The sequence below is a fragment of the Lissotriton vulgaris genome, chromosome 6, assembly GCF_964263255.1.
Source record: "Lissotriton vulgaris chromosome 6, aLisVul1.2, whole genome shotgun sequence".
Taxonomy (NCBI): Eukaryota; Metazoa; Chordata; class Amphibia; order Caudata; family Salamandridae; genus Lissotriton; species Lissotriton vulgaris.
Window position 1 is genome coordinate 201,936,559 of NC_141694.1, and position 23,302 is coordinate 201,959,860.

The 23,302-nt window shown below is 46.3% G+C and overlaps 1 protein-coding gene across 1 annotated transcript in view; it reads right to left on the reverse strand.

Annotated features, from left to right (window-relative positions):
• Positions 1-23,302, reverse strand: part of LOC147707022 (adhesion G protein-coupled receptor F5-like) — a 580,791-nt gene that overhangs the window by 168,667 nt on the left and 388,822 nt on the right. Inside the window, exon 13 of the mRNA XM_086926246.1 lies at positions 21,723-21,902. Within this exon, the coding sequence (XP_086782372.1) occupies positions 21,723-21,902 (180 nt within the window). The remainder of the gene's footprint in view (positions 1-21,722; positions 21,903-23,302) is intronic.

Sequence of the window (23,302 nt, forward strand, 5' to 3'; positions counted from 1 at the left end):
AGCTTTTTTTCACAGCAGTGCCTTTAAGCCGATCAATGTTCGAGTGGGCCCTGAGGCGTCACCATGCTTTTTTGAATCAGTGGTGTTCGATGCACTTCTTTATCTTGGGGGACTACGTGGTGAATCTGGAGCCTGATATACAATAATGTGTAAAAGACACACATTTGATTGATGGAATGCAGAACAAATCAATACATTCACCCCCAGTCAAAGAGATCTGGGTTAAATCCATCATTCTTGTGCTCACTATGCCACCCCATTGTAGACCTGGCCATATGTTTCAGCCAGGATAGCTTGATTCCAGTAGCACAGTGAGCCCAGGACCCACATCTGGGCATACCTGGCGCACTTAGGGCGAGAAAGCAAAAGACGCACATTTGATGGCGGAATACAGAACAAATCAAAACATTCACCCCCCGTCAAGAGATCTGGGTTAAATCCATCATTCGTTTGCTCACCATGCCACCGTAGTTTAGACTTGGCCATATGCACTTATACAATAATGTGTCACAACCAGCACACCTTCTCTTGTGATTGTAACTTGATGACTACTGATATATAAAAGAAGCAGTGTGTGATGCTTCGTGTAAGGGATCTGCCTCTATCCCTGGGAAAGTAATAAAAACTAGGAGCACAAAGAACACTCCATGGTGAGACAAAGCACACAGCAAGAGGAACCGCTTTGGTTTCTACGTAAAAAAGCATTTTGGGTGAAAACCCTTCTTCAGGCGGATCAGATGAAAAAATAAACAGTTTCTTGAAGTGGTCTCCTGCTCCGGCAGGAGGCCGCTTCAAGGCAGGAGGCTCAGTGGGGCTGAAAAAAGTAACGAAAAAGAAATGCTCGTAGTAGAGCCTGACTTATGTTATTACATTTTGTTGTAATTGAACTTAATGTTTTGACTTGCAAATGTTTTTATATCCTTTCATAAGCTTTGACTGTTAATACAAAATAATTGTTTACACATGGTTTTGAATTTTTTAATATTTATTTGATCAGCATGTAAATCACATACTTTTTACGTTGAAACCAAAGTGATTCCTCTTGCTTTGCACTTCGTCTGAGCATGGAGTGTTCTTCATACTCCTAGTTTTGAATCTAGAGTCTGGACAGCTCCCAGATGAAGCTGGGCATCTGGGAGGTGAGAGACGTGAGGTGATGGGCACAATGTATGGGCACAGTGTAATGCTCTTTATTTTTAACAGCGTGCTAGAGGACACTGCAATTGTTGAGCCGCGTGTGTGCATGTGTCATATTTGTAAAACTCAAAGTCTGCGAACTGATTGCACCTGAAATAAATTGTTTTGACTCACCCTGCCATGAGCGGCATTGGTGCAGACCTCTGTAGGGGCCTTGGTGATGGAACCATTATTACAAATGGGGTAGCCCAACTGGTCTAGGATCTGGGTATGTAGCAATATTAGAAAACAGTGGTCCAAAGACTAATAATTTAGAGAGTTACAATTTTGTCAACCATTTCATAATTTACAAAATGAAGAAATCTCTCAACGCAATAGCTATCAAACATTAAACAGTGGCGTTTTATTCATTTTCTACCACTCTCATATGATATAAATCAACAATTACAATACATATGGGTGAAACTGATTGCCCCCAGGGGAGCGTGCAAAATAGGAAGATGAAATAGTGCTCAGTGATAAGAAAAAAATAGGGTTGTATAGATTGTGACATAAAAAACACACTTCTTTTGTTTGTACATTAGGGTTAATGAATACCCCTGTATTCAAACCTGGCCATAAGTCAATTCATACATAAGGTTAAGTCATTATATAACCTATATATTTAGTCATTAGAATGCACAAGGGAAAGATTTCTTCATTTTGTAAATTTTAAAATGGTTGACAAAATTGTAACTCTCTAAATTATTAATCTTTGGTCCACTGTTTTCTAATATTGGTGATGGAACCAGCAGGTGGGCTGGTTAAAGAAGTGCCTGGTAGAGGAGTGGTAGAACAAGAAATTCAGAGAGGCAGGGAACAGGACAGAATTGGGCAGAAGGTGGCGATGTTCCATCCTGGTTTGGGGTAGGCTACTGGTTAAAGAGTTGGACGGGGTTACAAATATGATTTTGTATTAGTTTTGCTTTGAGGATAGTTGTTGACCGGGATACACACACAGTCAGTCTTGCCCAGAACAAATCGACCTGCATGTCTGTATGCACGCCACCTAGCACTGATTATACAGCTGGCAGTGGCTACACTCACCTGCTTTCTTTCTCTTTGATCATTAACAGTGGCCTTAGTCTGTCTTGTCAGTTCTCACAAAGCTAAGTGACCACGATGTTTACAGACAAAGCACAGAAGAATTTGTTCGTAGGGGTGTGTGCCACATCACAGCTTTTGGTACCTACTAAAAGAAGAAGCGGTGAGGCAGGCTGGTGAAGATGCAGACACGTCCTGTGTTCTGCAGTGCCAGTACTTAATTTTGCATGGGGGCATCAGCACTCATTTTTGGGTGTCAGGAATTCTTTTTCATCCAAAATCTTTGACCCAGAGTGTTAGACCTGTCTGCCCTCTGGGTAGCCCCTTCTACTAATTATTATTTTTGTCCCCTTTTTGGCCCCTCAAGCCTTTCTTTTTATCTTTTGTGTCCGCTGGATTTTTGTGGTGTTGGCTAGGGGTTAGATGCTCTTTGGCCCTCGTAGTCCTTTTCCCTGAGGCCTAGGTGCCTCTTCTGACTAGATTTGTAAGACCCACAAAATGGTCGCCATTAACTGCCATAACGGTCATCTCAAGACAGGACCCATAGGTTAGAATAGGGACCTTCCAGAACCTTCTGGTCCCTTCTGGACCTTCTGAGGCCAGCCTATAAAAGGTCAGCTGCGGAGCAGCAATTTTGTCTTTCCAGAGAGAGTCAGCTGGAGTACAGGCTGTAGCCTAAGGTGGGGGTAGGATATCCAGAGGGTTGTTCTCCCAGTGTAGGGACGCTTCCTTACTGTTTCACCGCCCCTCTCCCCTTGTAGTTACTGACTTGACCCTGCCACGTGGTATTCCTGGAGACCCTGGGCGCCTGACCCGATCCAGCACCTAGAAGTAAGGATTCGGAGTGGTTGAGGGAGACTGAACTGGAGGGTAGCTCAGTCCATTGCCCAGTAGGAAAGCCCTCATTGAGACTCAGGGAGTGAATGACTAGAAAGAAGGAAGGACTGAAACGGAGGAGTTGAGTCCTGTGCCCTCCCTTTTCGGTTGCCTACGTGAACAGAGCCTAATTGCTTCACCCGGCATATTAACAAAGCCCCCCCCCTACCTTAGTTAACGGTCTGCCACGTTAGGAGTAGTGGATTCACCCAGGGGAGAGGTTAGAGTCCAAGTGGCTGGGGCAGTACCGGCGGGTGGTGTGGCCGTGTGGTGGAAGCAGCTTCATTCTTCCCTGTGCCGGCGAAAGGGGATTGAAGGCTTCGTGTCAGGAAAGCACTTTCCCGAACTGCGCAGGCTTAGTGGAGCGAGCACTGGTCCTGGAGAGAGGCGGAGCCAGGAAAGGAGATCCGCAGGAGCTGAGCGGGCTCGGTTGTGGAGCCACTGATCTCTCGCGCCTGCTCAGACGAGCCGTCTTTCCTCGAGTTGGGCGGAGACAGCGCAAGAGGAGGAAACGGGTGGGAGGCGTATTTCGGCTCTCCTCAGCCTGTGTAGCCTTTCCCCCGGTACCAGCTCTGTGAACGAGTGGCTGGACGGGCGGGCGAGGCGGAGTTGAGAGGCGGCCAGATACTTGCAGACACTGCGGGTGTTTTCCTCCGCCCCTAGCGTTCCGAGACTTTGGCCACTGTGGCCCAGCTCTAAAGTAAGGAGTGTGTTGGGGGAAAGTTAAAGAGTGGGGAACTACCGACCCGGGGCCCTGAAGAGAAGTCCCTCTCTGCCGTTCCAACCGAAGGAGTGGATAATAAATCCAAGAAGCCTCTAAGACTTCCACAAGTAGCCCAATCTCCCCAAAGCCTATATCGAAGGTTATTTATTGTTGTATTGGCATATAATCCTTTCTGTTTCAGGAATAGAGGAGAGCATTCATTGAACAGTCACTTGGGGGTTATTAGCCATTGTTCCTTGGTGCAGCAGGAAAAATAACCAGTACCATCCTCACTTTGAAGCACAGAGGTTACCTGAACTTACATAGGGGACAAGCAGAGTTCTCTAAGAACCCTTTTATTGATTCCTATTATTTATAAATTGAGAAGTGATGGTTTATCTCTAGCATTGAGTAGATCATAGTAACAATGTTTAATGTGGAATACTGTACTGATAAATGATATGAAAAAGTAGGAGAGCAAAATATTATTTTATAAACCAGAGCGTATTTTCCTACAAATTTTGTTGTAGTGCCCTTTTTGAGTGGATGGAGGTGATGTTACTGATGGGTGTGACGCAAACCAGGCACATATACTTTGGAGTTAAGCCTTGCTACTTATTGCCAAACTATCCTTTGTGACTTAGAGACCCCAGGTCCAACATAATTGGTGTCTAGCGGTGGGTTCTAAACTGTGTTTGCGTCTACTCTGAAGTAACAAAGCATACCCCACAGGCCTACACCTGGAGTTTTCTCCTGGCGGACTTCCCAATTACTACTTTTGCTTTTTCTAAATTTACTCCTGGTGGTGGGTGGAGGTAGCTTCAAATTGCCCCTTTTGAATCTATTCTTTCAGTGTGGTTGCCCCTACATTGCTCATTAGCAAAATGGAATTTGCTCTGGAGGGACTGGAAACTTATTCTGCAGCCCAGCTTAGAGACTTTTGCCAAAAGATGAGAGTGTTTTTTAAGCGTGGTGCCAAGAAGGGGGAACTCCAGACCAGTTTGAGGGCTTCGGTGGCAGCACATGGAGAAGGGAAGGAGGAGGAAGAGGGGACGGACCGGGACACAGTCATAGGGGTAGAGGGATTGTTCCATCCCGAGATGGAAAACCTACTCCCAGGACCTAGGACCTACTCAAGGAGGGGCAGCAGTGTCTCCGGAGGAAGCTTGACCGAAGCTGAACTAGTGGACAGGAGGGAGAAAAGACAGCTTAAGTGGGAGTTAGCCAGGTTGGAACAGGAGAGGGAGGAACAGAGGATGGATCATGAGTTAAAACTGAGAGAGCTAGAACTCAAGGCCCTACAGTTAGGACCCTCCAATTCTCCAAATGGTGGCAGCGAAACCAAAGAACACACCAGGGAATCGAGACCCTACTTACCCAAAGACATAGTTGCCAGCTACAGCCCAGGGGATGATATCACCAAGTGGCTGGCCGCCTATGAGGTCTCCTTAAGAGCCCATGGGATCCAGGAAAAACACTGGGGGGTGGTTTATACAAGTATATGCCTCCTACAGGTCGGGACACATTATTGGCCCTGGAACAGGAAGAGCAGACCCACTACCCCACCATGAAAGTGGCGTTATTAAAAAGTTTGGGCTGACCCCAGAGAAGTATCGCCAAAAGTTCAGGGGGAGTCACAAATTAAGCACCCAAAACTGGGTGGATTTCCTGGACTATGCAAGAAAGGCGTTGGAGGGCTGGATACAAGGCAGCGAGGTGAGGGACTATGAGGGGCTGTACGACCTTTTTCTTAAAGAGCATCTACTCGAGAAATGTTTTCCCGAGCTGCCTCAACACCTGGTGGACAGCAAGCTGACCAACCCCCGAAAGCTTGCAGAGGAGGCGGACATCTGTGCAAGTACCCAGGTGTCCTCAAAGGGGACTGGAGGGGATTCTCAAAGGGCCAGACAGGGCGCCCCTCAGAAGAAGGAGGGGGGAGATAAAAAGCGGGAGTTCTCAAAAGGTCCCCAAAACAGTTTCCAGGGAAAGGGAACAGGATTCACCCCTAAGGCTAACCCACCCAGAAACCCTCATCCTGGCCAAAGCCAGCAGCCAAGGGTTGTCCATTGCTTTGAGTGTGGTGGTGTTGGACATTATAAGGGAGATGTCAAGTGTCCAAAGAGACCACCCCCTCCCACTGGAGGAAAAGCCCCGGGAGTAGCTAGTGTAGTGCTCGGGGAGGAGTTGCCCTTAGATAAGGGGGGTGAGTGGGCGGGTGTCACCTTAGTGACCATGGGAGACCGGGAGATGGTTCCTAAGATCCAGGTGCCCCCAAATACTACCAGGTATGGGCAATGGATCACCATCAATGGCCAGAGAGGGGAGGCTCTGAGAGATACAGGAGCCAGTATGACTATGGTAAGGAGTCAACTGGTGTCTCCAGAGCAGGTGATTCACAATGTACTCCACCCTGCCGCGATGGCTGACGGCAGAATGGGCCACTACCCAGTGGCCCATTCTGCCACAGGGTAGTGGGAAGGTGTTGCAGGTTCACTTCGAGTTGCCGTAAGCCCTGCCGTGCCAGTCGATTGTCTGCTGGGGAATGACATGGAGCACAACGCTTGGAGAGAGGTGGAATACCGGACTCATTCAGAGATGCTGGGTACACCTGACTGGCATTGCAAGCACCAGGTCTGCGACTGCCCGGAGAGGGAGTTCGCCTGGGCTGGAGCCTGGAACAATGGCCCAGCCCGCTGCCAAAAAGGGACAGACCCGAAGACAGGAGAAGCCTGCTTCGGCTTCCACGCCCCATGAGGCAGATCGGCCACCTGCGGTGGTGGGCCAGGAGTCCGTGGAGGGGGAAGTAGTCTCCCTGGAGGACCTACCCTTCCCTGCCGAGTGGCATGTGGAGGGAGGGCCTACCAGGGAGGAGTTCTGTAAGGGCCAGAAGGAGTGCCCTACCCTTGAGGGACTGAGGCGACAGGCCGAAGCCCAGGCAGAAGGGAACGTTGCAGGGCACTACCACATTTACTGGGAGGACGGACTCCTCTACAGTGAACCCAAGGTACCTTTACCTGGTTAATCAAAGGCCTTGGTAGTCCCTCAACGATACCGAGCCTTTCTGTTAGAATTGGCTCATGAAATACCCTTGGCAGGACACTTAGGTCAGGACAAGACCTTTGCCCGGCTTGTCCCCCACTTTTACTGGCCTCAGATGAAAGTGGCATCTGACACTTACTGTCGGACATGTGTTTCCTGTCAAGCCAGTGGGAAAACAGGGGTGAAGCTGAAAGCTCCTCTGGAACCACTACCTGTCGTTAGCACCCCCTTTGAAAAGGTGGGCATCGACATTGTGGGGCCATTGGATCCACCAACTACAGCTGGTTACAGGTTTATCCTGGTGGATCATGCCACGCGGTACCCAGAGGTAATTCCTCTGAGGACTGTCACTGCACCTGTTGTGGCCAGGGCCCTGATGGGGATCTTTACCCGAGTGGGTTTCCCCAAGGAAGTTGTGTCCAACAGGGGGACCAACTTCATGTCAGCATATATGCAGGCAATGTGGAAGGAGTGTGGAGTGACCTACCGGTTCACCACTCCCTACCACCCCCAGTCAAATGGACTGGTAGAAACGTTCAACAAGACCTTGAAAGGCATGATCAGAAGTCTGCCTGAGAGCCTGCGGAGGAAATGGGACGTCCTCCTACCCTGTTTGCTATTCTCCTACAGGGAAGTGCCGCAGAAGGGAGTGGGCTTCAGCCCCTTTGAGCTTCTGTATGGGCACCCTGTACGTGGACCTCTCAGCCTGGTGAAGGATGGATGGGAAAAGTCCCCCAGAAAGCCTCCCCAGGATGTGATGAGCTACATGCTGGCCTTCCGGAGCAAAATGGCAGAGTTGTGGAAGCAAGCTTCTGACAACTTGGAAGCCAGCCAAGCAGTAATGAAGGAGTGGTATGACCACAACGCTCACCCGGTGGAGTTGGAGCCTGGCCAGAAAGTGTGGGTGATGGAGCCTGGAGAGCTAAGTGCACTCCAAGATCGCTGGACAGGCCCCTTTGAGGTGTTAGAGAAGAAGGGTAAGGCCACATACCTGGTGGACCTTAAGACCCCTCGACAGCCCCTACGGGTGCTGCATGCTAATCCCCTCAAACCCCATCATGAGAGGCCCGAGGTCATCTTGATGATGGTGACTGATGGAGGAGAGGAAGCGGAAAGCAAGCCTCTCCCGAACTTGTTTTCGTCTCAGGAAAAGGATGGGTCGGTGAAGGGAGTGATTCTCTCCCCATCCCTAACTCCTGAACAGCGGGAGGACTGCCGCCAGATATTGGAGCAGTACTCTTCGTTGTTCTCCCTTGTCCCGGGAAGGACCCACCTGTGTACCCATGATGTGGACACAGGAGACAGCCCACCAGTGAAGTCAAAGACCTACCGGCTGTCAGACAAGGTGAAGGCCAGCATCCACGGTGAGGTGACCAAGATGGTGGAGCTAGGAGTTATTGAACCTTCCAGTAGCCCCTGGTCCAGTCCGGTGATTCTAGTGCCAAAAGCAGCTCCATCAGGCACCACTCCAGAACTGAGGTTCTGTGTGGATTACCGGGGACTTAACTCAGTGACCAAGACTGATGCTCATCCGATCCCTAGGGCGGAGGAATTGATTGACCGGCTGGGAGCTGCCCAATATCTGAGTACCTTTGACCTCACTTCAGGGTACTGGCAGATCTCCCTTACAGATGGAGCGAAAGAAAGGTCAGCTTTCTCCACGCCTGAGGGACACTTCCAGTTCTGCGTGATGCCCTTTGGGCTCAAGAACGCCCCAGCCACTTTTCAGCGGCTGGTGAACCAGGTCCTCTCCGGAATGGAGGCTTTCTCCGCTGCTTATCTGGATGACATCGCTGTCTTCAGCAGAAGTTGGGAGGACCATTTGCAACACTTGCAAGCAGTTCTTCAGGCCCTGAAACAAGCTAGCTTGAAAATCCAGGCCAGCAAATGTCAGATTGGGCAGGGGTCGGTTGTGTACCTAGGCCACTTGGTGGGTAGGGGAACAGTGCAGGCCCTCCAGGCAAATATTGAGGCCATCATGGCCTGGGAACCCCCCAAGACCCAGACTGAGGTCCGAGCTTTCCTGGGCCTCACAGGTTACTACCGTCGCTTTGTGAAGGGGTATGGCACTATTGTAGCGCCCCTCACAGAGCTCACATCCAAGAAACAACCTCGACGGGTAGTCTGGACAGAGGCTTGTCAGCAGGCCTTTGTGAAATTGAAGCAGGCAATGTGGGCAGCACCGGTCCTGATGGCCCCAGACTTCTCCAAGGAGTTCATTGTCCAGACAGACGCATCAGAGCATGGCATTGGGGCAGTGGGGCAGTGTTATCGCAACTCAATGAAGAGGGTCTGGATCAGCCTGTAGTCTTCCTGTCCAGGAGGCTGCTTCCCCGGGAACAGAAGTGGAGTGCAATTGAGCGGGAAGCTTTTGCGGTGGTGTGGGGTCTGAAGAAGCTGCGGCCATACCTGTTTGGCTCGCACTTCCTGGTTCAGACTGACCACCGACCCCTCCGTTAGCTGATGCAAATGAAGGGGGAAAATCCCAAGTTGCTGAGATGGTCCTTCTCCCTACAGGGAATGGACTTCCGGGTGGAACATCGGCCTGGAGTGGACCAAGCCAATGCAGACGGTCTCTCTAGGTATTTCCCCCTTAGTGATGAGGACTCCCAAGGGGTTGGGTAGCTCTCCCCACTTTCAGCTGGGGAGGGACGTGTGTTAGACCTGTCTGCCCTTTGGGTAGCCCCTCCTACTCATTATTAATTTTGTCCCCTTTTTGGCCCCTCAAACCTTTCTTTTTATCTTTTTGTGTCCGCTGGATTTTTGTGGTGTTGGCTAGGGGTTAGATGCTCTTTGGCCCTCGTAGTCCTTTTCCCTGAGGCCTAGGTGCCTCTTCTGACTAGATTTGTAAGACCCACAAAATGGTCGCCATTAACTGCCATAACGGTCATCTCAAGACAGGACCCATAGGTTAAAATAGGGACCTTCCAGAACCTTCTGGTCCCTTCTGGACTTTCTGAGGCCAGCCTATAAAAGGTCAGCTGCGGAGCAGCCATTTTGTCTTTCCAGAGAGAGTCAGCTGGAGTACAGGCTGTAGCATAAGGTGGGGGTAGGATATCCAGAGGGTTGTTCTCCCAGTGTAGGGACGCTTCCTTACTGTTTCACCGCCCCTCTCCCCTTGTAGTTACTGACTTGACCCTGCCACGTGGTATTCCTGGAGACCCTGGGCACCTGACCCGATCCAGCACCTAGAAGTAAGGATTCAGAGTGGTTGAGGGAGACTGAACTGGAGGGAAGCTCAGTCCATTGCCCAGTAGGAAATCCCTCATTGAGACTCAGGGAGTGAATGACTAGAAAGAAGGAAGGACTGAAACGGAGGAGTTGAGTCCTGTGTCCTCCCTTTTCGGTTGCCTACGTGAACTGAGAGCCTAATTGCTTCACCCGGCATATTAACAAAGCCCCCCCCCCCCTACCTGAGGTAACGGTCTGCCACGTTAGGAGTAGTGGATTCACCCAGGGGAGAGGTTAGAGTCCAAGTGGCTGGGGCAGTACCGGCGGGTGGTGTGGCCGTGTGGTGGAAGCAGCTTCATTCTTCCCTGTGCCGGCGAAAGGGGATTGAAGGCTTCGTGTCAGGAAAGCACTTTCCCGAACTGCGCAGGCTTAGTGGAGCGAGCACTGGTCCTGGAGAGAGGCGGAGCCAGGAAAGGAGATCCGCAGGAGCTGAGCGGGCTCGGTTGTGGAGCCACTGATCTCTCGCGCCTGCTCAGACGAGCTGTCTTTCCTCGAGTTGGGCAAAGACAGCGCAAGAGGAGGAAACGGGCGGGAGGCGTATTTCGGCTCTCCTCAGCCTGTGTAGCCTTTCCCCCGGTACCAGCTCTGTGAACGAGTGGCTGGACGGGCGGGCGAGGCGGAGTTGAGAGGCGGCCAGATACTTGCAGACACTGCGGGTGTTTTCCTCCGCCCCCGGCGTTCCGAGACTTTGGCCACTGTGGCCCAGCACTAAAGTAAGGAGTGTGTTGGGGGAAAGTTAAAGAGTGGGGAACTACCGACCAGGGGCCCTGAAGAGAAGTCCCTCTCTGCCGTTCCAACCGAAGGAGTGGATAATAAATCCAAGAAGCCTCTAAGACTTCCACAAGTAGCCCAATCTCCCCAAAGCCTATATTGAAGGTTATTTATTGTTGTATTGGCATATAATCCTTTCTGTTTCAGGAATAGAGGAGAGCATTCATTGAACAGTCACTTGGGGGTTAATAGCCATTGTTCCTTGGTGCAGCAGGAAAAATAACCAGTACCATCCTCACTTGGAAGCACAGAGGTTACCTGAACTTACATAGGGGACAAGCAGAGTTCTCTAAGAACCCTTTTATTGATTCCTAATGTTTATAAATTGAGAAGTGATGGTTTATCTCTAGCATTGAGTAGATCGTAGTAACAATGTTTAATGTGGAATACTGTACTGATAAATGATATGAAAAAGTAGGAGAGCAAAATATTATTTTTATAAACCAGAGCGTATTTTCCTACACATTTTGGTGTAGTGTCCTTTTTGAGTGGATGGAGGTGATGTTACTGATGGGTGTGACGCAAACTTAGCACATATACTTTGGAGTTAAGCCTTGCTACTTATTGCCAAACTATCCTTTGTGACTTGGAGACCCCAGGTCCAACACAGAGCATAATAGAGAAAGGCAGAAAGAAGAATAAAGTGAAAGATAGCTAAAAAGTGAAAGCCTAAGAAAGCTGTGATATAAGACTCTGCAAAACTGAAAGAAAGAGAGAAGAAAATGAGGGTGGTGGAAAACAGAGGCATGCAATTAGGCAGCCTTTATCTTCAGCACCAGGTGAGTGTCCCATGCACCCGTTTAATTTGCTAACTGAGCAGTGTATCATATTTATTTTTGTATCACATGGCCTAGTATTCAAAATTGGTAGTACTTTTCAATGGCGTGTAGACTGTGATACTGAAATCATTCGCCATGCGGTGCCTACTGGTGATGTGCGACGTGTGGTTCTCAGCTACACAGCCTGACGCCTCGGTTGCGCATAGTGCAAATGACAGTAACTCGTTGCAAGTAGAGTTACGGTTTACACTCATCCGAGTGATTGACGCAGTGCATTAGGTTCCTGGGAAATCTCCCGGATGCCCATTTCGCTAGTATCTAGATGCTGGCAGCTGCTCCTGAACACAACCATGAGGAGGATTGTGCTGAAAAGTCTTTTAAAAATAGAAATACTCTAGAAGCCTCTCCAAAAAGGCGAGTAACCAACACTCGCAAAAACCCTCTGATGGGGTCCGACAAGGAGCTGATCTCTGCTAGGAAAGCAAATGTGAATTGGTCTGAAAATTAAAGTGGTTAGGGTCGGCGGGAGCAAAAGAAATATATGTCCACACTAAGGGCAACCCCTGGCAGCAGTGGATTACCTCAACGGAAAAAAAAGAGAAAGCAACTGCTCTACAGGCTGATAGTTGCAGGTGAGCTGATAGCCAGTACACTGTGTTGCAGATTGCAGGCAGCAGTTTGAAACAACAGAAGGCTCTCTAGCAGTGGCAGATTTGGCTCTAATCAGTGATACCCCTGCCATACAGGTGTTTGGAGACCCCAGCAGCTCCAGGACTTCAGGGTATCGATAGGCAATCAGTTAATAAACAACTTAGAACTCCCTCAATCCATCATCGTTTTAGCAGTAAGTTCAATTGTGTGGCCTACTCTCAAAAACTGACCTGTAATATTTCTGGCCTCTATCACACCTGCAGCCTCTTAGCCCATATTGACTGCAATAATTCAACTCATGCAGGTTCAGCGGTCTGAGGCACTTGAACATTATGCTCAGGTTAGAACGGATACTCTGCAGCGCAGCAGTCTTTAGTTGAGATAATAGATACGGTCTTAGTCCTACCGCACAGGTCTCAGAGCTTCAGCGGCAAGTGGCTGATACTGAAGAGGTCAGAATGGCTTCTCCAAGGACAATGAGAGAACATGAGGATCATAGATTTGGAGAATCACCAACAGCGCAACAACCTCAGGGTTTTTGGGATCCCTGAAGGGGAGGAACAAAATGATCCACAACAACTTATCATCCAAATGTTTTGAAGGGTCTTCCCAAAACTGTTGGATTGGGACTTAGTTCATCAAATTCAGCGCGCTGATCGGTTTCCTATATAGAGAGATACTTCTAAGTCTGACAGAGCTTGTCCCCGGCCTTTTTTGATATATTTTGCCAACTATTTATTGAGTCAAGTGATTTATCTGAAGGCTCGTCTCTCAGCAGCGATCTTGGTTGGTTCAGTAACTCACTTTGTGCACTTGGACTTTTGCAAGCTAATGATGGACCGACGATAGCAGCTCAGACAGATGATTGATCCACTGTGAGCAGTGGGGGCCCAGGTCTTCCTTCAGGAACCTGCTAGGTTGAAGATTACTAGATACGGTCAAATGCAGATTTAATGTACCAAGATTAATATCAATCGAGTTCTTAGGAAGTGGCAATGATAAACGCTAATTCTTTATGTACAATTTTCTATATCTAGCTCTTTCTTTCCAGACAGCTCCGGGGTGGGATGATTTTTTTCCCTGTGGTTGGGCTGGAGTTGTGTCTCTGCAGGGGTGTTTATTATTTGCTTTGGGTATCTTATCAGTGTAGTGGGTAGGTTTTTGGTGAGCTTGGGAGGGTGTGAAGATAAATGAGTTGCTGTGATCACGTATTCTTTAGGTTTCATGATTAGAATTACCCAAATACTGTAGAGATGATCTTTATTGGTAGAAAATGCATATTATTACTCAGTTAAAGGCAATGTATTGGAATGTGGCTGGCCTCTACCACCCTCTTAAGTACTGGTTGGTTAGTGAGGAAATGTATGCCTCTAAGCCCCAGATTGTAAGTTTATCAGAGACTCCTCTTGCATAGATTGATTGGTCTCTGTTAAGGCAGCTTTGGTTAATGGTGTTATCAGTACCATTCAACAGATCTCTATACACCGGGTTGCCATCCTCTTCTTTAAACATCTAGAATATACTGTCCTCTAAACTGTCTCCGATGCTAAGCATAGGTGGGCAATTGCCCAGATTATGGTCCTCACTAAGAAAATCCTTACTTGCACAGTACATGGTTGAATACTGATGACCCAGCGATTTTTGACTTGCTGAACTTAGACCTATTGGAGTAGTCAGGGGACTTATTACTTCTGGGTCATTTTAACTGAATAATGAACTTTGCAGTGGACGCTACCAAAAGTGCTGCCTATTCCTGAATGGCTAAAACAAGGGACTCCATTCTTAAGATAGCTTGGATAGGGTTTATTTGACATGTGGAGGACACTATTTCCACCAAGACATTGTTATACTATTTTCTTTTCACCACACAATAAATATTCTATAATAGATATGGGTTTTTACTGGTCAGCGAATGATTCAATTTTTTAATATTGAGATGTGTCCTCAGATATCCTCACGCCATAACCCAGTCTTGCTGATATTACAGTTACCTCACACTATAAAGGAAGGGCATAGCTTTGTTTTCCTCAATCACTCCTCTCCAACTCTTTCTTTAAAACTCATTTGCCTTGCTTTTTGAGGGAATTTATAGCGGTCAATTCTGGCCCTGCTTTGCCCCAAATTGTATAGGATACAATGAAGGCTTTTATACCGGGGGCAACGCTGTAGTTTATTTTGTAAACAAATAAGTTAGGGTAAATCCTAACATATCACGTCAATTCTATTTTAAGTAGGGAATACCTGGTTAAATTGAAAACTATCCAGTCACTTATCCCTGGAGAACTGCAACAAAGTGATGATTGTTAAGTTTGGTTAGAAGTTTCTGTAAGTTGATGGCTGAAGAAACTTGTGGCTTATGTGCAACTACTGGAGAAATTGCACGGAATTTGCTCTTTCATTTAGAAGAGATGTATTAGGGACACATTGCTGCATTTACTCACTTTTTCTTCAAGTAAAATATTTGTAAGCTAGACAAGCTAATGTATTTCTATTGAGTCTGTGGAAAAGCAAATCTGTATATATGTATTATGGCCTTTTAAAGAATTGTTTATCTAATATATAATAAGGTATAATGAATACCAAAAAGGTTTAACTTCAGGTATATGCATGGCTTGCTGGCATGCTTTAATGATTTAGTAGAATAGCATAAACAAGCATAATAACAAATTGATAGGTTAAAGACTACACTGTCTTATACCGGTCCTATCTTAACACAAATCAATCTATTCATATTGGGAAGACAAATTGATATTTGGTGCGTCAGCCGAGCTCAGGGCTTAAAGCTGCAAAGAGAGATTTAGAAAATGGCAAGCAAATGCCAAATCATTATAAGAAAAGGAAAGCTGCTGTCCCTACACAATAAATACAACAATAGAAAAAACAAATGGCTGCCAAATTATTATCAGAAGCGAAAACGGGAACAATCAGGATAAGAATAAAATATTACCATCCAAAAGGAAGTATATACATGTATCACAGAGGTCCCATTAACATCAATGGTGGCAACCAATTAGTCAATAAAATTTCTAAGTGTGGTTATGTACCTTTTTAGAGATATAGGGTTGAGGGTTTGGTTGTGGTAAGGGAAGAACTTACTGACGTATGGTGGACAGTAGCCCGCAAGGCTGATCTTCGGCATCCAGATCAGTTCAAATCTGTGAGAAGAATGCTTTTAGTATCTGTTAGACCTGACATTCTTGTTGTGGTATTTCCACCAAACGTTCTGCTTTCACTTCTCCTATTTTGCTAAATTCCCTTTTGTCTGCTAAACAGTGCTAAGGTGAGTGCGCTCTCCCCCTGAAACATGGTAAAATTAGCCTACATCTATTTGCCACATTTAATTTTCTTATAAGTCCCTAGTAAATCGTACTGCATGTACCCCAGGCCTGTAGGTTAAATGCTATTAGTGAATTTGCAGCACTCATTGTGCCACCCACAATAACAGCACTGTAAAACATATCACAGACCTGCTGTAGTACAGTTTTAAACTGCCACTTTGACCTGGCAAAATAATGTTTGGCTTTCTCTGACAAAATTAGTACGGTCTTGGAATCATCCATTCTGAAATCTGATTTTTCGTTAGTGGGCGATTTTAATGTCCACATGGAAAATAAGTTGGATCCAGACTCAGCGTGCCTGATAGCTACTCCTTCTTGCTTTGGACTCTCCCAGATTGTTGCTGGTCCTACGCATTGCGGGGCATATGCTTGATGGAATTTTCACGAACAAGCCATGTATTGGCAACCATGGAAGTGCACAAAACATGAACAAATACATACATGATTACTTCAGCAGATATACAGCTGAACCAGCTAAAAAACTCATGAATCAGTGCAATAGAAAGATAATACACGGAAATAACGATACAAATAATAATAATAATAATAAAGACATTTATAGAGCGCATGGAAAAACAAGGTATTACGCCATCTCGACGTGTCCCCGCGCTAAAAGAAAGAGGCGAGAAACTCATAAGGGCGAGAGGACAGTATGAGGCAAGGGGCGTTAAGTAGGCTATAAGGAGAACAGATGGGTTTTAAGTTGCCGTCGGAAAATGGTTTCTGAAGGCTGGAGATGGATGGGAAGTTTATTCCATGCTGTGGCAGCCGCCACTCTAAAAGACCGACCTCCCATTTTTTCTCTCCTATAGCGGTGGATCATAAGCGTGCCCATACCGCTAGATCTAAGTGATCTGCGTGGTTCATACCTGGTAACCAGACCTGTCAGATAGCTGGGGGCTTTATTCCAGATGATCTGATGACATATTAGGAGTGCTTTGTACTATATTCTTTTTTTCACTGGGAGCCAATGGAGGGCATCCAGGGTGGTTTTAGAGTTGGCTCTTCGTGGGAGTCTAAGCACTAGGCGGGCTGCAGCATTGTTATGTTATGTTAATATCATTTATTTTGCGCACAGATGCTCCAGCTAAGGAGCGTCCTGGCATTTTGCAATATCTGGAGTCGTCCAATGCTTTTACTAGAAGCACCCAGGAAAAGGACATTTCCATAATCAAGGCGTGACGTTATCAGTGCCTGGGTCATAGTGCGCCGGGCCTCCAAAGGAAGGAGATCTAGGGTTTTGTTGAGAGTCTTTAGGACTCCAAAGCACTTGCCTACTAGACGGTTGATGTGTGTCTCATAGGAGAGTGTGGGATCCATCCATATCCCTAAGTTTTTGGCTTCATTACATGGTGTAGGCATATCGCCTAAACAGCTTGGCCACCAATCACATGTCCAAAGCCGTTGATCACCACCAGCCACCAAGACTTCTGTCTTGGATCCGTTCAGTTTAAGGCAGTGCGTATCCATCCAAGTGGCCAGTGCTTGCATACAGGCTCTGAAGTTATTGGCTTCAGCAGCCGGTGTTTGGGTGAGGGTGAGTAAGAGCTGTGTATCATCGGCGTAGGATACAATCTCTACGCCGAACGATTTAACTAACTCAGCCAGAGGGGCCATATATAAGTTAAAAAGAGTAGGACTTAAGGCAGAGCCCTGTGACACCCCCTGTTCTAGATGAGCAGTCTGCCTCGCTAATTCTGTTTCCATAGAAGGTTGCTTTAGCAGCTCTGGCCTGTTTTTGATAGCTTCTCTGGGCTGTTCTATATTGTAGTTTGGTGCAATCATTCTTATCCTTGCGCCAAAGTCTTTCTAGCTTTTTGCACTCTGATCTGACCGACTGCAGATCTATATTGTACCATGGTGCTGATCTCTTAGCTCTGTTTCCTTTTTTGGCCGTGGATAGGGGGGCTGCCTTGTTCAGGGCGTCAAGGATTCGGGTATCTAAGTTTTGATTTGCTTTTTCACTATCTAAGCCTCCACGCATTCCACCTAGGCTTAGCATCTCGTTAAAAATGGGTTGGGAATTTTTTTTCCATTTGCGGTGTGGGTAGCTATTATTGCCACTCAGTTGGGGGGCACGCTTGCTTACAGTGTTAATTTCAAAAGGGACTAGAAAATGGTCTGTCCAGGGAAGTGGATTAGGAGTATTTGTGGTTATACCCTCCCAGTTGGCGATCACCGGGTCCAATAAATGGCCATGAATATGAGTGGGTGTTAGGTTTTTTTAGAATCAGATTCATATTTTGTAGTTCCTGCTTCATGTCGGTGACTTCCTTTAGCTGGATATCCTCAAAATGAATATTTAGATCGCCCAGGAGGAGGACCTTCCTGTGTCTCAGCGCTAAATGAGCAAGATATTCTTGTAAACTTGGTCTAAAATTTCCCAGGGTCCCAGGAGGTCTATAAAGAAGGACACCCGAGATATGGTCCTGAGGGCCAAGTTTCAGTGCAAATTTGCCGGCTTCGCAGTTTTCTGTACCAAGAGGTTCAAGGTAGCAAACCAGGGGGGCCTTGCTGATCAACGCGATTCCACCTCCTCGGCCTAACGGTCGATCCACCCTGGCTATACTAAAGTTTGGTGGAAGGGATTCGATGATCTCAGGGTCGGAATCAGCCCCTAGCCATGTCTCCGTCAAAAAGAGTATATCGAGGTCCTCTTCTAGGAGCAAGTTCCAGATTTGCAAGGCGTGTCTCGGGAGCGGCAGTTTAACAGACCTCCTCTGAGGTTCTTGGTCCGTTCTTTGTCGCCTAACTGTGTACACGTTTGAAATGGGCAGTGTCGGCATTTGGTAGAGGAAGTGGCCTCCATTTTGTGCCTGCAGCATTCATTTATTGTCGGGCATAGGTTCCATAGGGCCTGTTTGTTGTAGGTTATAGGGTCATTGGGAGAACGGACAGGGGTTATGGCCCTGGACCGCGCCCGGCCGCAGACGGGCTTGCCTTAGGCGCGCCTTCGGCGCGCAATCGTCGCACCCGCTGCGCTCGCCCGCTGCGCGATCGATAGATGCACATAATTTATGTTGCTCAGGGCAGGGGATAGAGGGGGCGTGGCTTCCGCTCGTGGCGGGAGGGCGCGAGGGGGAGTATGCGTGCAGCGTCAGCGCTGGCTCCGCTGCGTGCCCTGACTGTGTCTGGAAGGTAGGTTTTCAAGATAGCAAGCAGTCTGTTATCTCGAGCACAAGGAAATTAGTGACAACAACAGGTTTAAAAACACAAGTATTCTATGAAACAAAGTTTTAAAAATATAGTGCCTCGCTCCCGGCTTTACGCCTCAGGAGCTTACCTCTAGCTTTGCAAGTGTTCAGTCAGCGACAGCTTTAAGCAGTGTAGGGTGGGGGCGTGGCCTAAAAAGGGGGCGTGGCCTCCACTCGTGGCGGGAGGGCGCGAGGGGGAGTATGTGACCAGCGTGCAGCGTCAGCGCTGGCTCCGCTGCGTGCACTGACTGTGTCTGGAAGGTAGGTTTTCAAGATAGCAAGCAGTCTGTTATCTCGAGCACAAGGAAATTAGTGACAACAACAGGTTTAAAAACACAAGTATTCTGTGAAACAAAGTTTTAAAAATATAGTGCCTCGCTCCCGGCTTTCCGCCTCAGGAGCTTACCTCTAGCTTTGCAAGTGTTCAGTGAACGACAGCTTTAAGAAGTGTAGGCTGGGGGCGTGGCCTAAAAAGGGGCGTGGCCTCCGCTCGTGGCGGAAGGGCGCGAGGGGGAGTATGTGACCAGCGTGCAGCGTCAGCGCTGGCTCCGCTGCGTGCACTGACTGTGTCTGGAAGGTAGGTTTTCAAGATAGCAAGCAGTCTGTTATCTCGAGCACAAGGAAATTAGTGACAACAACAGGTTTAAAAACACAAGTATTCTGTGAAACAAAGTTTTAAAAATTTAGTGCCTCGCTCCTGGCTTTCCGCCTCAGGGGCTTACCTCTAGCTTTTTCTATAATAAGCAAGTGAAAGCATGATTCCTTCAGTGCAAATACAATGTAACATAATGGGAGTCTCATGAGTCAGTATAGTGCAGTGATAAGACTCCCATACATATCAGAACAACAAGGGATCAAGACATTTGTCCTTGGTGCATAGGGCTGAGTGATCACACTGCAGCATGCAAAAAACAATTGACATAAAAGCAGGACTTATCCTCAGGTATTTGTTGTATTGTATTGTATGTTGCTCTTATATAGCGCAAACTGCCACCCTACGGGTATCCTGGCGCTTTTAGAGAAAACCTAATCAGATGGAAACGGCAGATAGCAGGGCTGAATAGTGGGCACCGGAATCTCAAATTTTGGCAAATAGCCAGGTCTTTAGGCTCCTTCTGAAACCTTTGCAGAAATTTAAAAGCTTGGGCACAATGCCTACATTTCTGTGGCTTTATAAAACAGATTTAAAATGAATCTTTGATTAAAGTCATAAAAGAAGGTACAGAGAATCATTTTTGTCCAGACCAGTCGTCACAAGGACACGTGATAGATTCCATATTTCTTTGAAAGCCCAAGAGGAAGCAGATCAAATACTTAATTGTGAAAGCCTTGAAAAGAAGACGTAAACAACGCCCATGAGTATTATACAGACAGTTAGTTGGTGGCTATTAATACTCCTGTGCTGGTGAACTGCAACAGAGGGCTTGGACTCTTCTGATTTTAGTCTGTTGACTCGGGCCTGGGCAAATAATAATTCTTGCATTGTGCTTTCTGCTTAGGTTGGAACTGATTATGTTGGTTTGGTTGGCGCACATTTCAGAAACATGTGGGTTAGCCTAATCTCTTGCAGGGTTTTTATTACATAGGCCAACCATAGAATAGAGATGCCTTTGTCACATGCAATACAGTCACTAATAATGTCTCATGTAAAAGACACCTCAACGGTTGTCCAAACAGATAGCCATAACAACGGCAGACGTGTTCTGATACGATCACTCTAATAATTTAAGCCCAGCTCTGTATGACGGATAAAATGAGATAAAGATGGAGGAATAGACAGAACTTTACAGAGAAAGTGATTTTCCTCTACTTATATGCTTGTATAATCCACGATACCTCAGATCTTGGCCCTGCAGATGGGCACAGGGACACATTGGGTGGCATATATATGCAGGAGTGGGGAGAGTGCCTTCACCCCCTTGATGGTTAGTGAAGACCGAGGAGTGAGCTGAATGCCTTGCATCATCCTGCATTGGGTGATGGTTGGCACCCTTGAGCCTGCAGTATCAGAGGTAACACCCAATAATCCATCTTTAAATCTAAGGTGGCCTTGAAGACTAGAATTAGATTTGGACAAAATTGGAAAGTCTCCAAAGAAATTAATTCTGCATGCAAATAGAGGGGAAGAGAGGATTGGAAATGGCCCAGAACAATACCTCCCTAACATTGTAAACAAATCTCCTGGTGTTCAGTTCTGGAAAAAGGTCCAAGTTATTGACTGTTATAGGAGGTCCAAACTGAGGTCAGACACAACATTAAGGTTTAGGAGCAAGAGCCCTTAATTGGTGGCATGCTTCGGAATGCTTATTAATTGGACATATGCTTTTTGGAGGGCTGGCGCCTCAGGAGGAACTCTTTGCTGGAGATCTTTTCTAAATAGCGGGAAAGTCCAAAATCAAGGACTTGGAATGTGTTCAGATTAGCTTCGCTGAAAAAGTGGTTAAAAAAAAAGTTCTGGCATGCCTTTTTGACTCACGGCTTGGAGCTGACAGTGTAAAAGTGCCGCTAGTGCCTCATAAATGAGGCCCCATGTTTCCCTTGATGGAATTTTGTAAAACTCCCATCAACAATCAGATTTGGAAAAAATGATGACTAGGAGTCTGACCTAATTATTGTAACAGAAGCTTAGATCTAAAGGTTGTAATACTGGCGGGGCACTTACAGAAAGACAGCTCACACCCTCCAAGCCACCCACCAGTCTGTAATGTGGGAAGGAATACTACCAGTGGGTACACCCTACTGCCAACCTTGGACCCAAGTCTATACCAACAATTGACAAACACTGTACACATGATCATTTACAGGACATGACTTAACATAGGACAGCACAACTTAACACAATAAAAAATAACATAGATCCAAATACAACCATACTACAGCATATTATTTTTCACTAAGAAAATGTTGTTGCATGACTCACCTTCATTGAATCCGCTGAAACATTGCTAACCTTCCCAGAGATGATTTGTAAAATACCAAGGATGGCCACAAAGTCAGCAGGTGAAGAGGATACATTTTCTTTTGCTCCAACCACTGTAGAACTCAAATTAGTGAGATAGTCGGGTATCTGTTGCTGGAAATAAGGATTTTGTAGCAAAGCCTATATTGGAAATGGGATATAAGATTAGTTTCCAGTTAATCAATGTTATTATCATTATTATTTTATTATTTCTACTACTACTGCTATTACTACCACCACTTCTACGGTTGATATTTTTAATATTAATATTGCAGGCAACCCTTCCGTACCCAGGGACATAATGCCATACTCAAATGAATCGTTTTTAGATCTCGGACACTGACAGCATTATCTTTGTCATATCTTGCTCTTATGTCAAACTGTTTTCACTGGACCTCTAGAGAATGTGTGCTAATTAAAACTGCCTGTACATATTTTTTTTTACACTTAATATTATCTATTTAGAGAACTACCTTGGTCACATTCATTTTCATTAATAATATAAAAGGACACCTATTGCCTATTACAGAACTTCTCTGAGTCAATGCCGATATTGTATAACATAGATCCGGATTTGCTTTGCCTATATGCAAGAAAGTCTGAGCTATGCCCTTTAGTACAGAAACACATCTGTTCTCACCACCCCTGCTGATGGGCCCTGATTTCCTGAGAATACCACCAAAGAATGCTCTTTTATATCAGGGTATTATAATTATTCTATAAAACAGGTTGCCTTTATGCGCTACAAGGACACTGAACATATCAAAACATCACAGGGACCAATTAAATACATAGACAGACTGATTCCAATATAGACACGTGGACCAACAGGGTAGGGCCACGTGTCAAAAATGGTGTGTTACCGCTACAACGCATCTTTTACAACGTAATGCTGTTACAACGCAGCTATTACATCGCAAATACCATTACAATGCATGCCATTACAACGCATGGCATTACATAGCAGATGCTATTACAACGCATACCATTACATCGTAAGTATTGGTAAGTATTTATTTTTATTTTTTTATTTTATTTAATATTTTATAATTGATTTAATTATTATTAATTATTAAAAAATATTTATTTCGTTTTTAAATATTATAAATTAAATATATTAATTTAAGTATTTTTTAAAATAAGTATGAGTATAGGAGTATATGTTTTGGGGTACTGATGTATATGTTTTGGGGTGTTTGGGTATTTTTAGGTTTTAGGGCAGTGTTTGGGTTTTAGGGTACAGGGGTGTTTTTAGGTTTTAGGGCAGTGTTTGGGTTTTGGGGTACAGGGGTGTTTTTAGGTTTTAGAGCAGGGTTTGGGTTTTGGGGTACAGGGGTGTTTATAGGTTTTAGGGCAGGGTTTGGGTTTTGGGGTACAGGGGTGTTTTTAGGTTTTAGGGCAGGGTTTGGGTTTTGGGGTACAGGGGTGTTTTTAGGTTTTAGGGCAGGGTTTGGGTTTTGGGGTACAGGGGTGTTTTTAGGTTTTAGGGCAGGGTTTGGGTTTTGGGGTACAGGGGTGTTTTTAGGTTTTAGGGCAGGGTT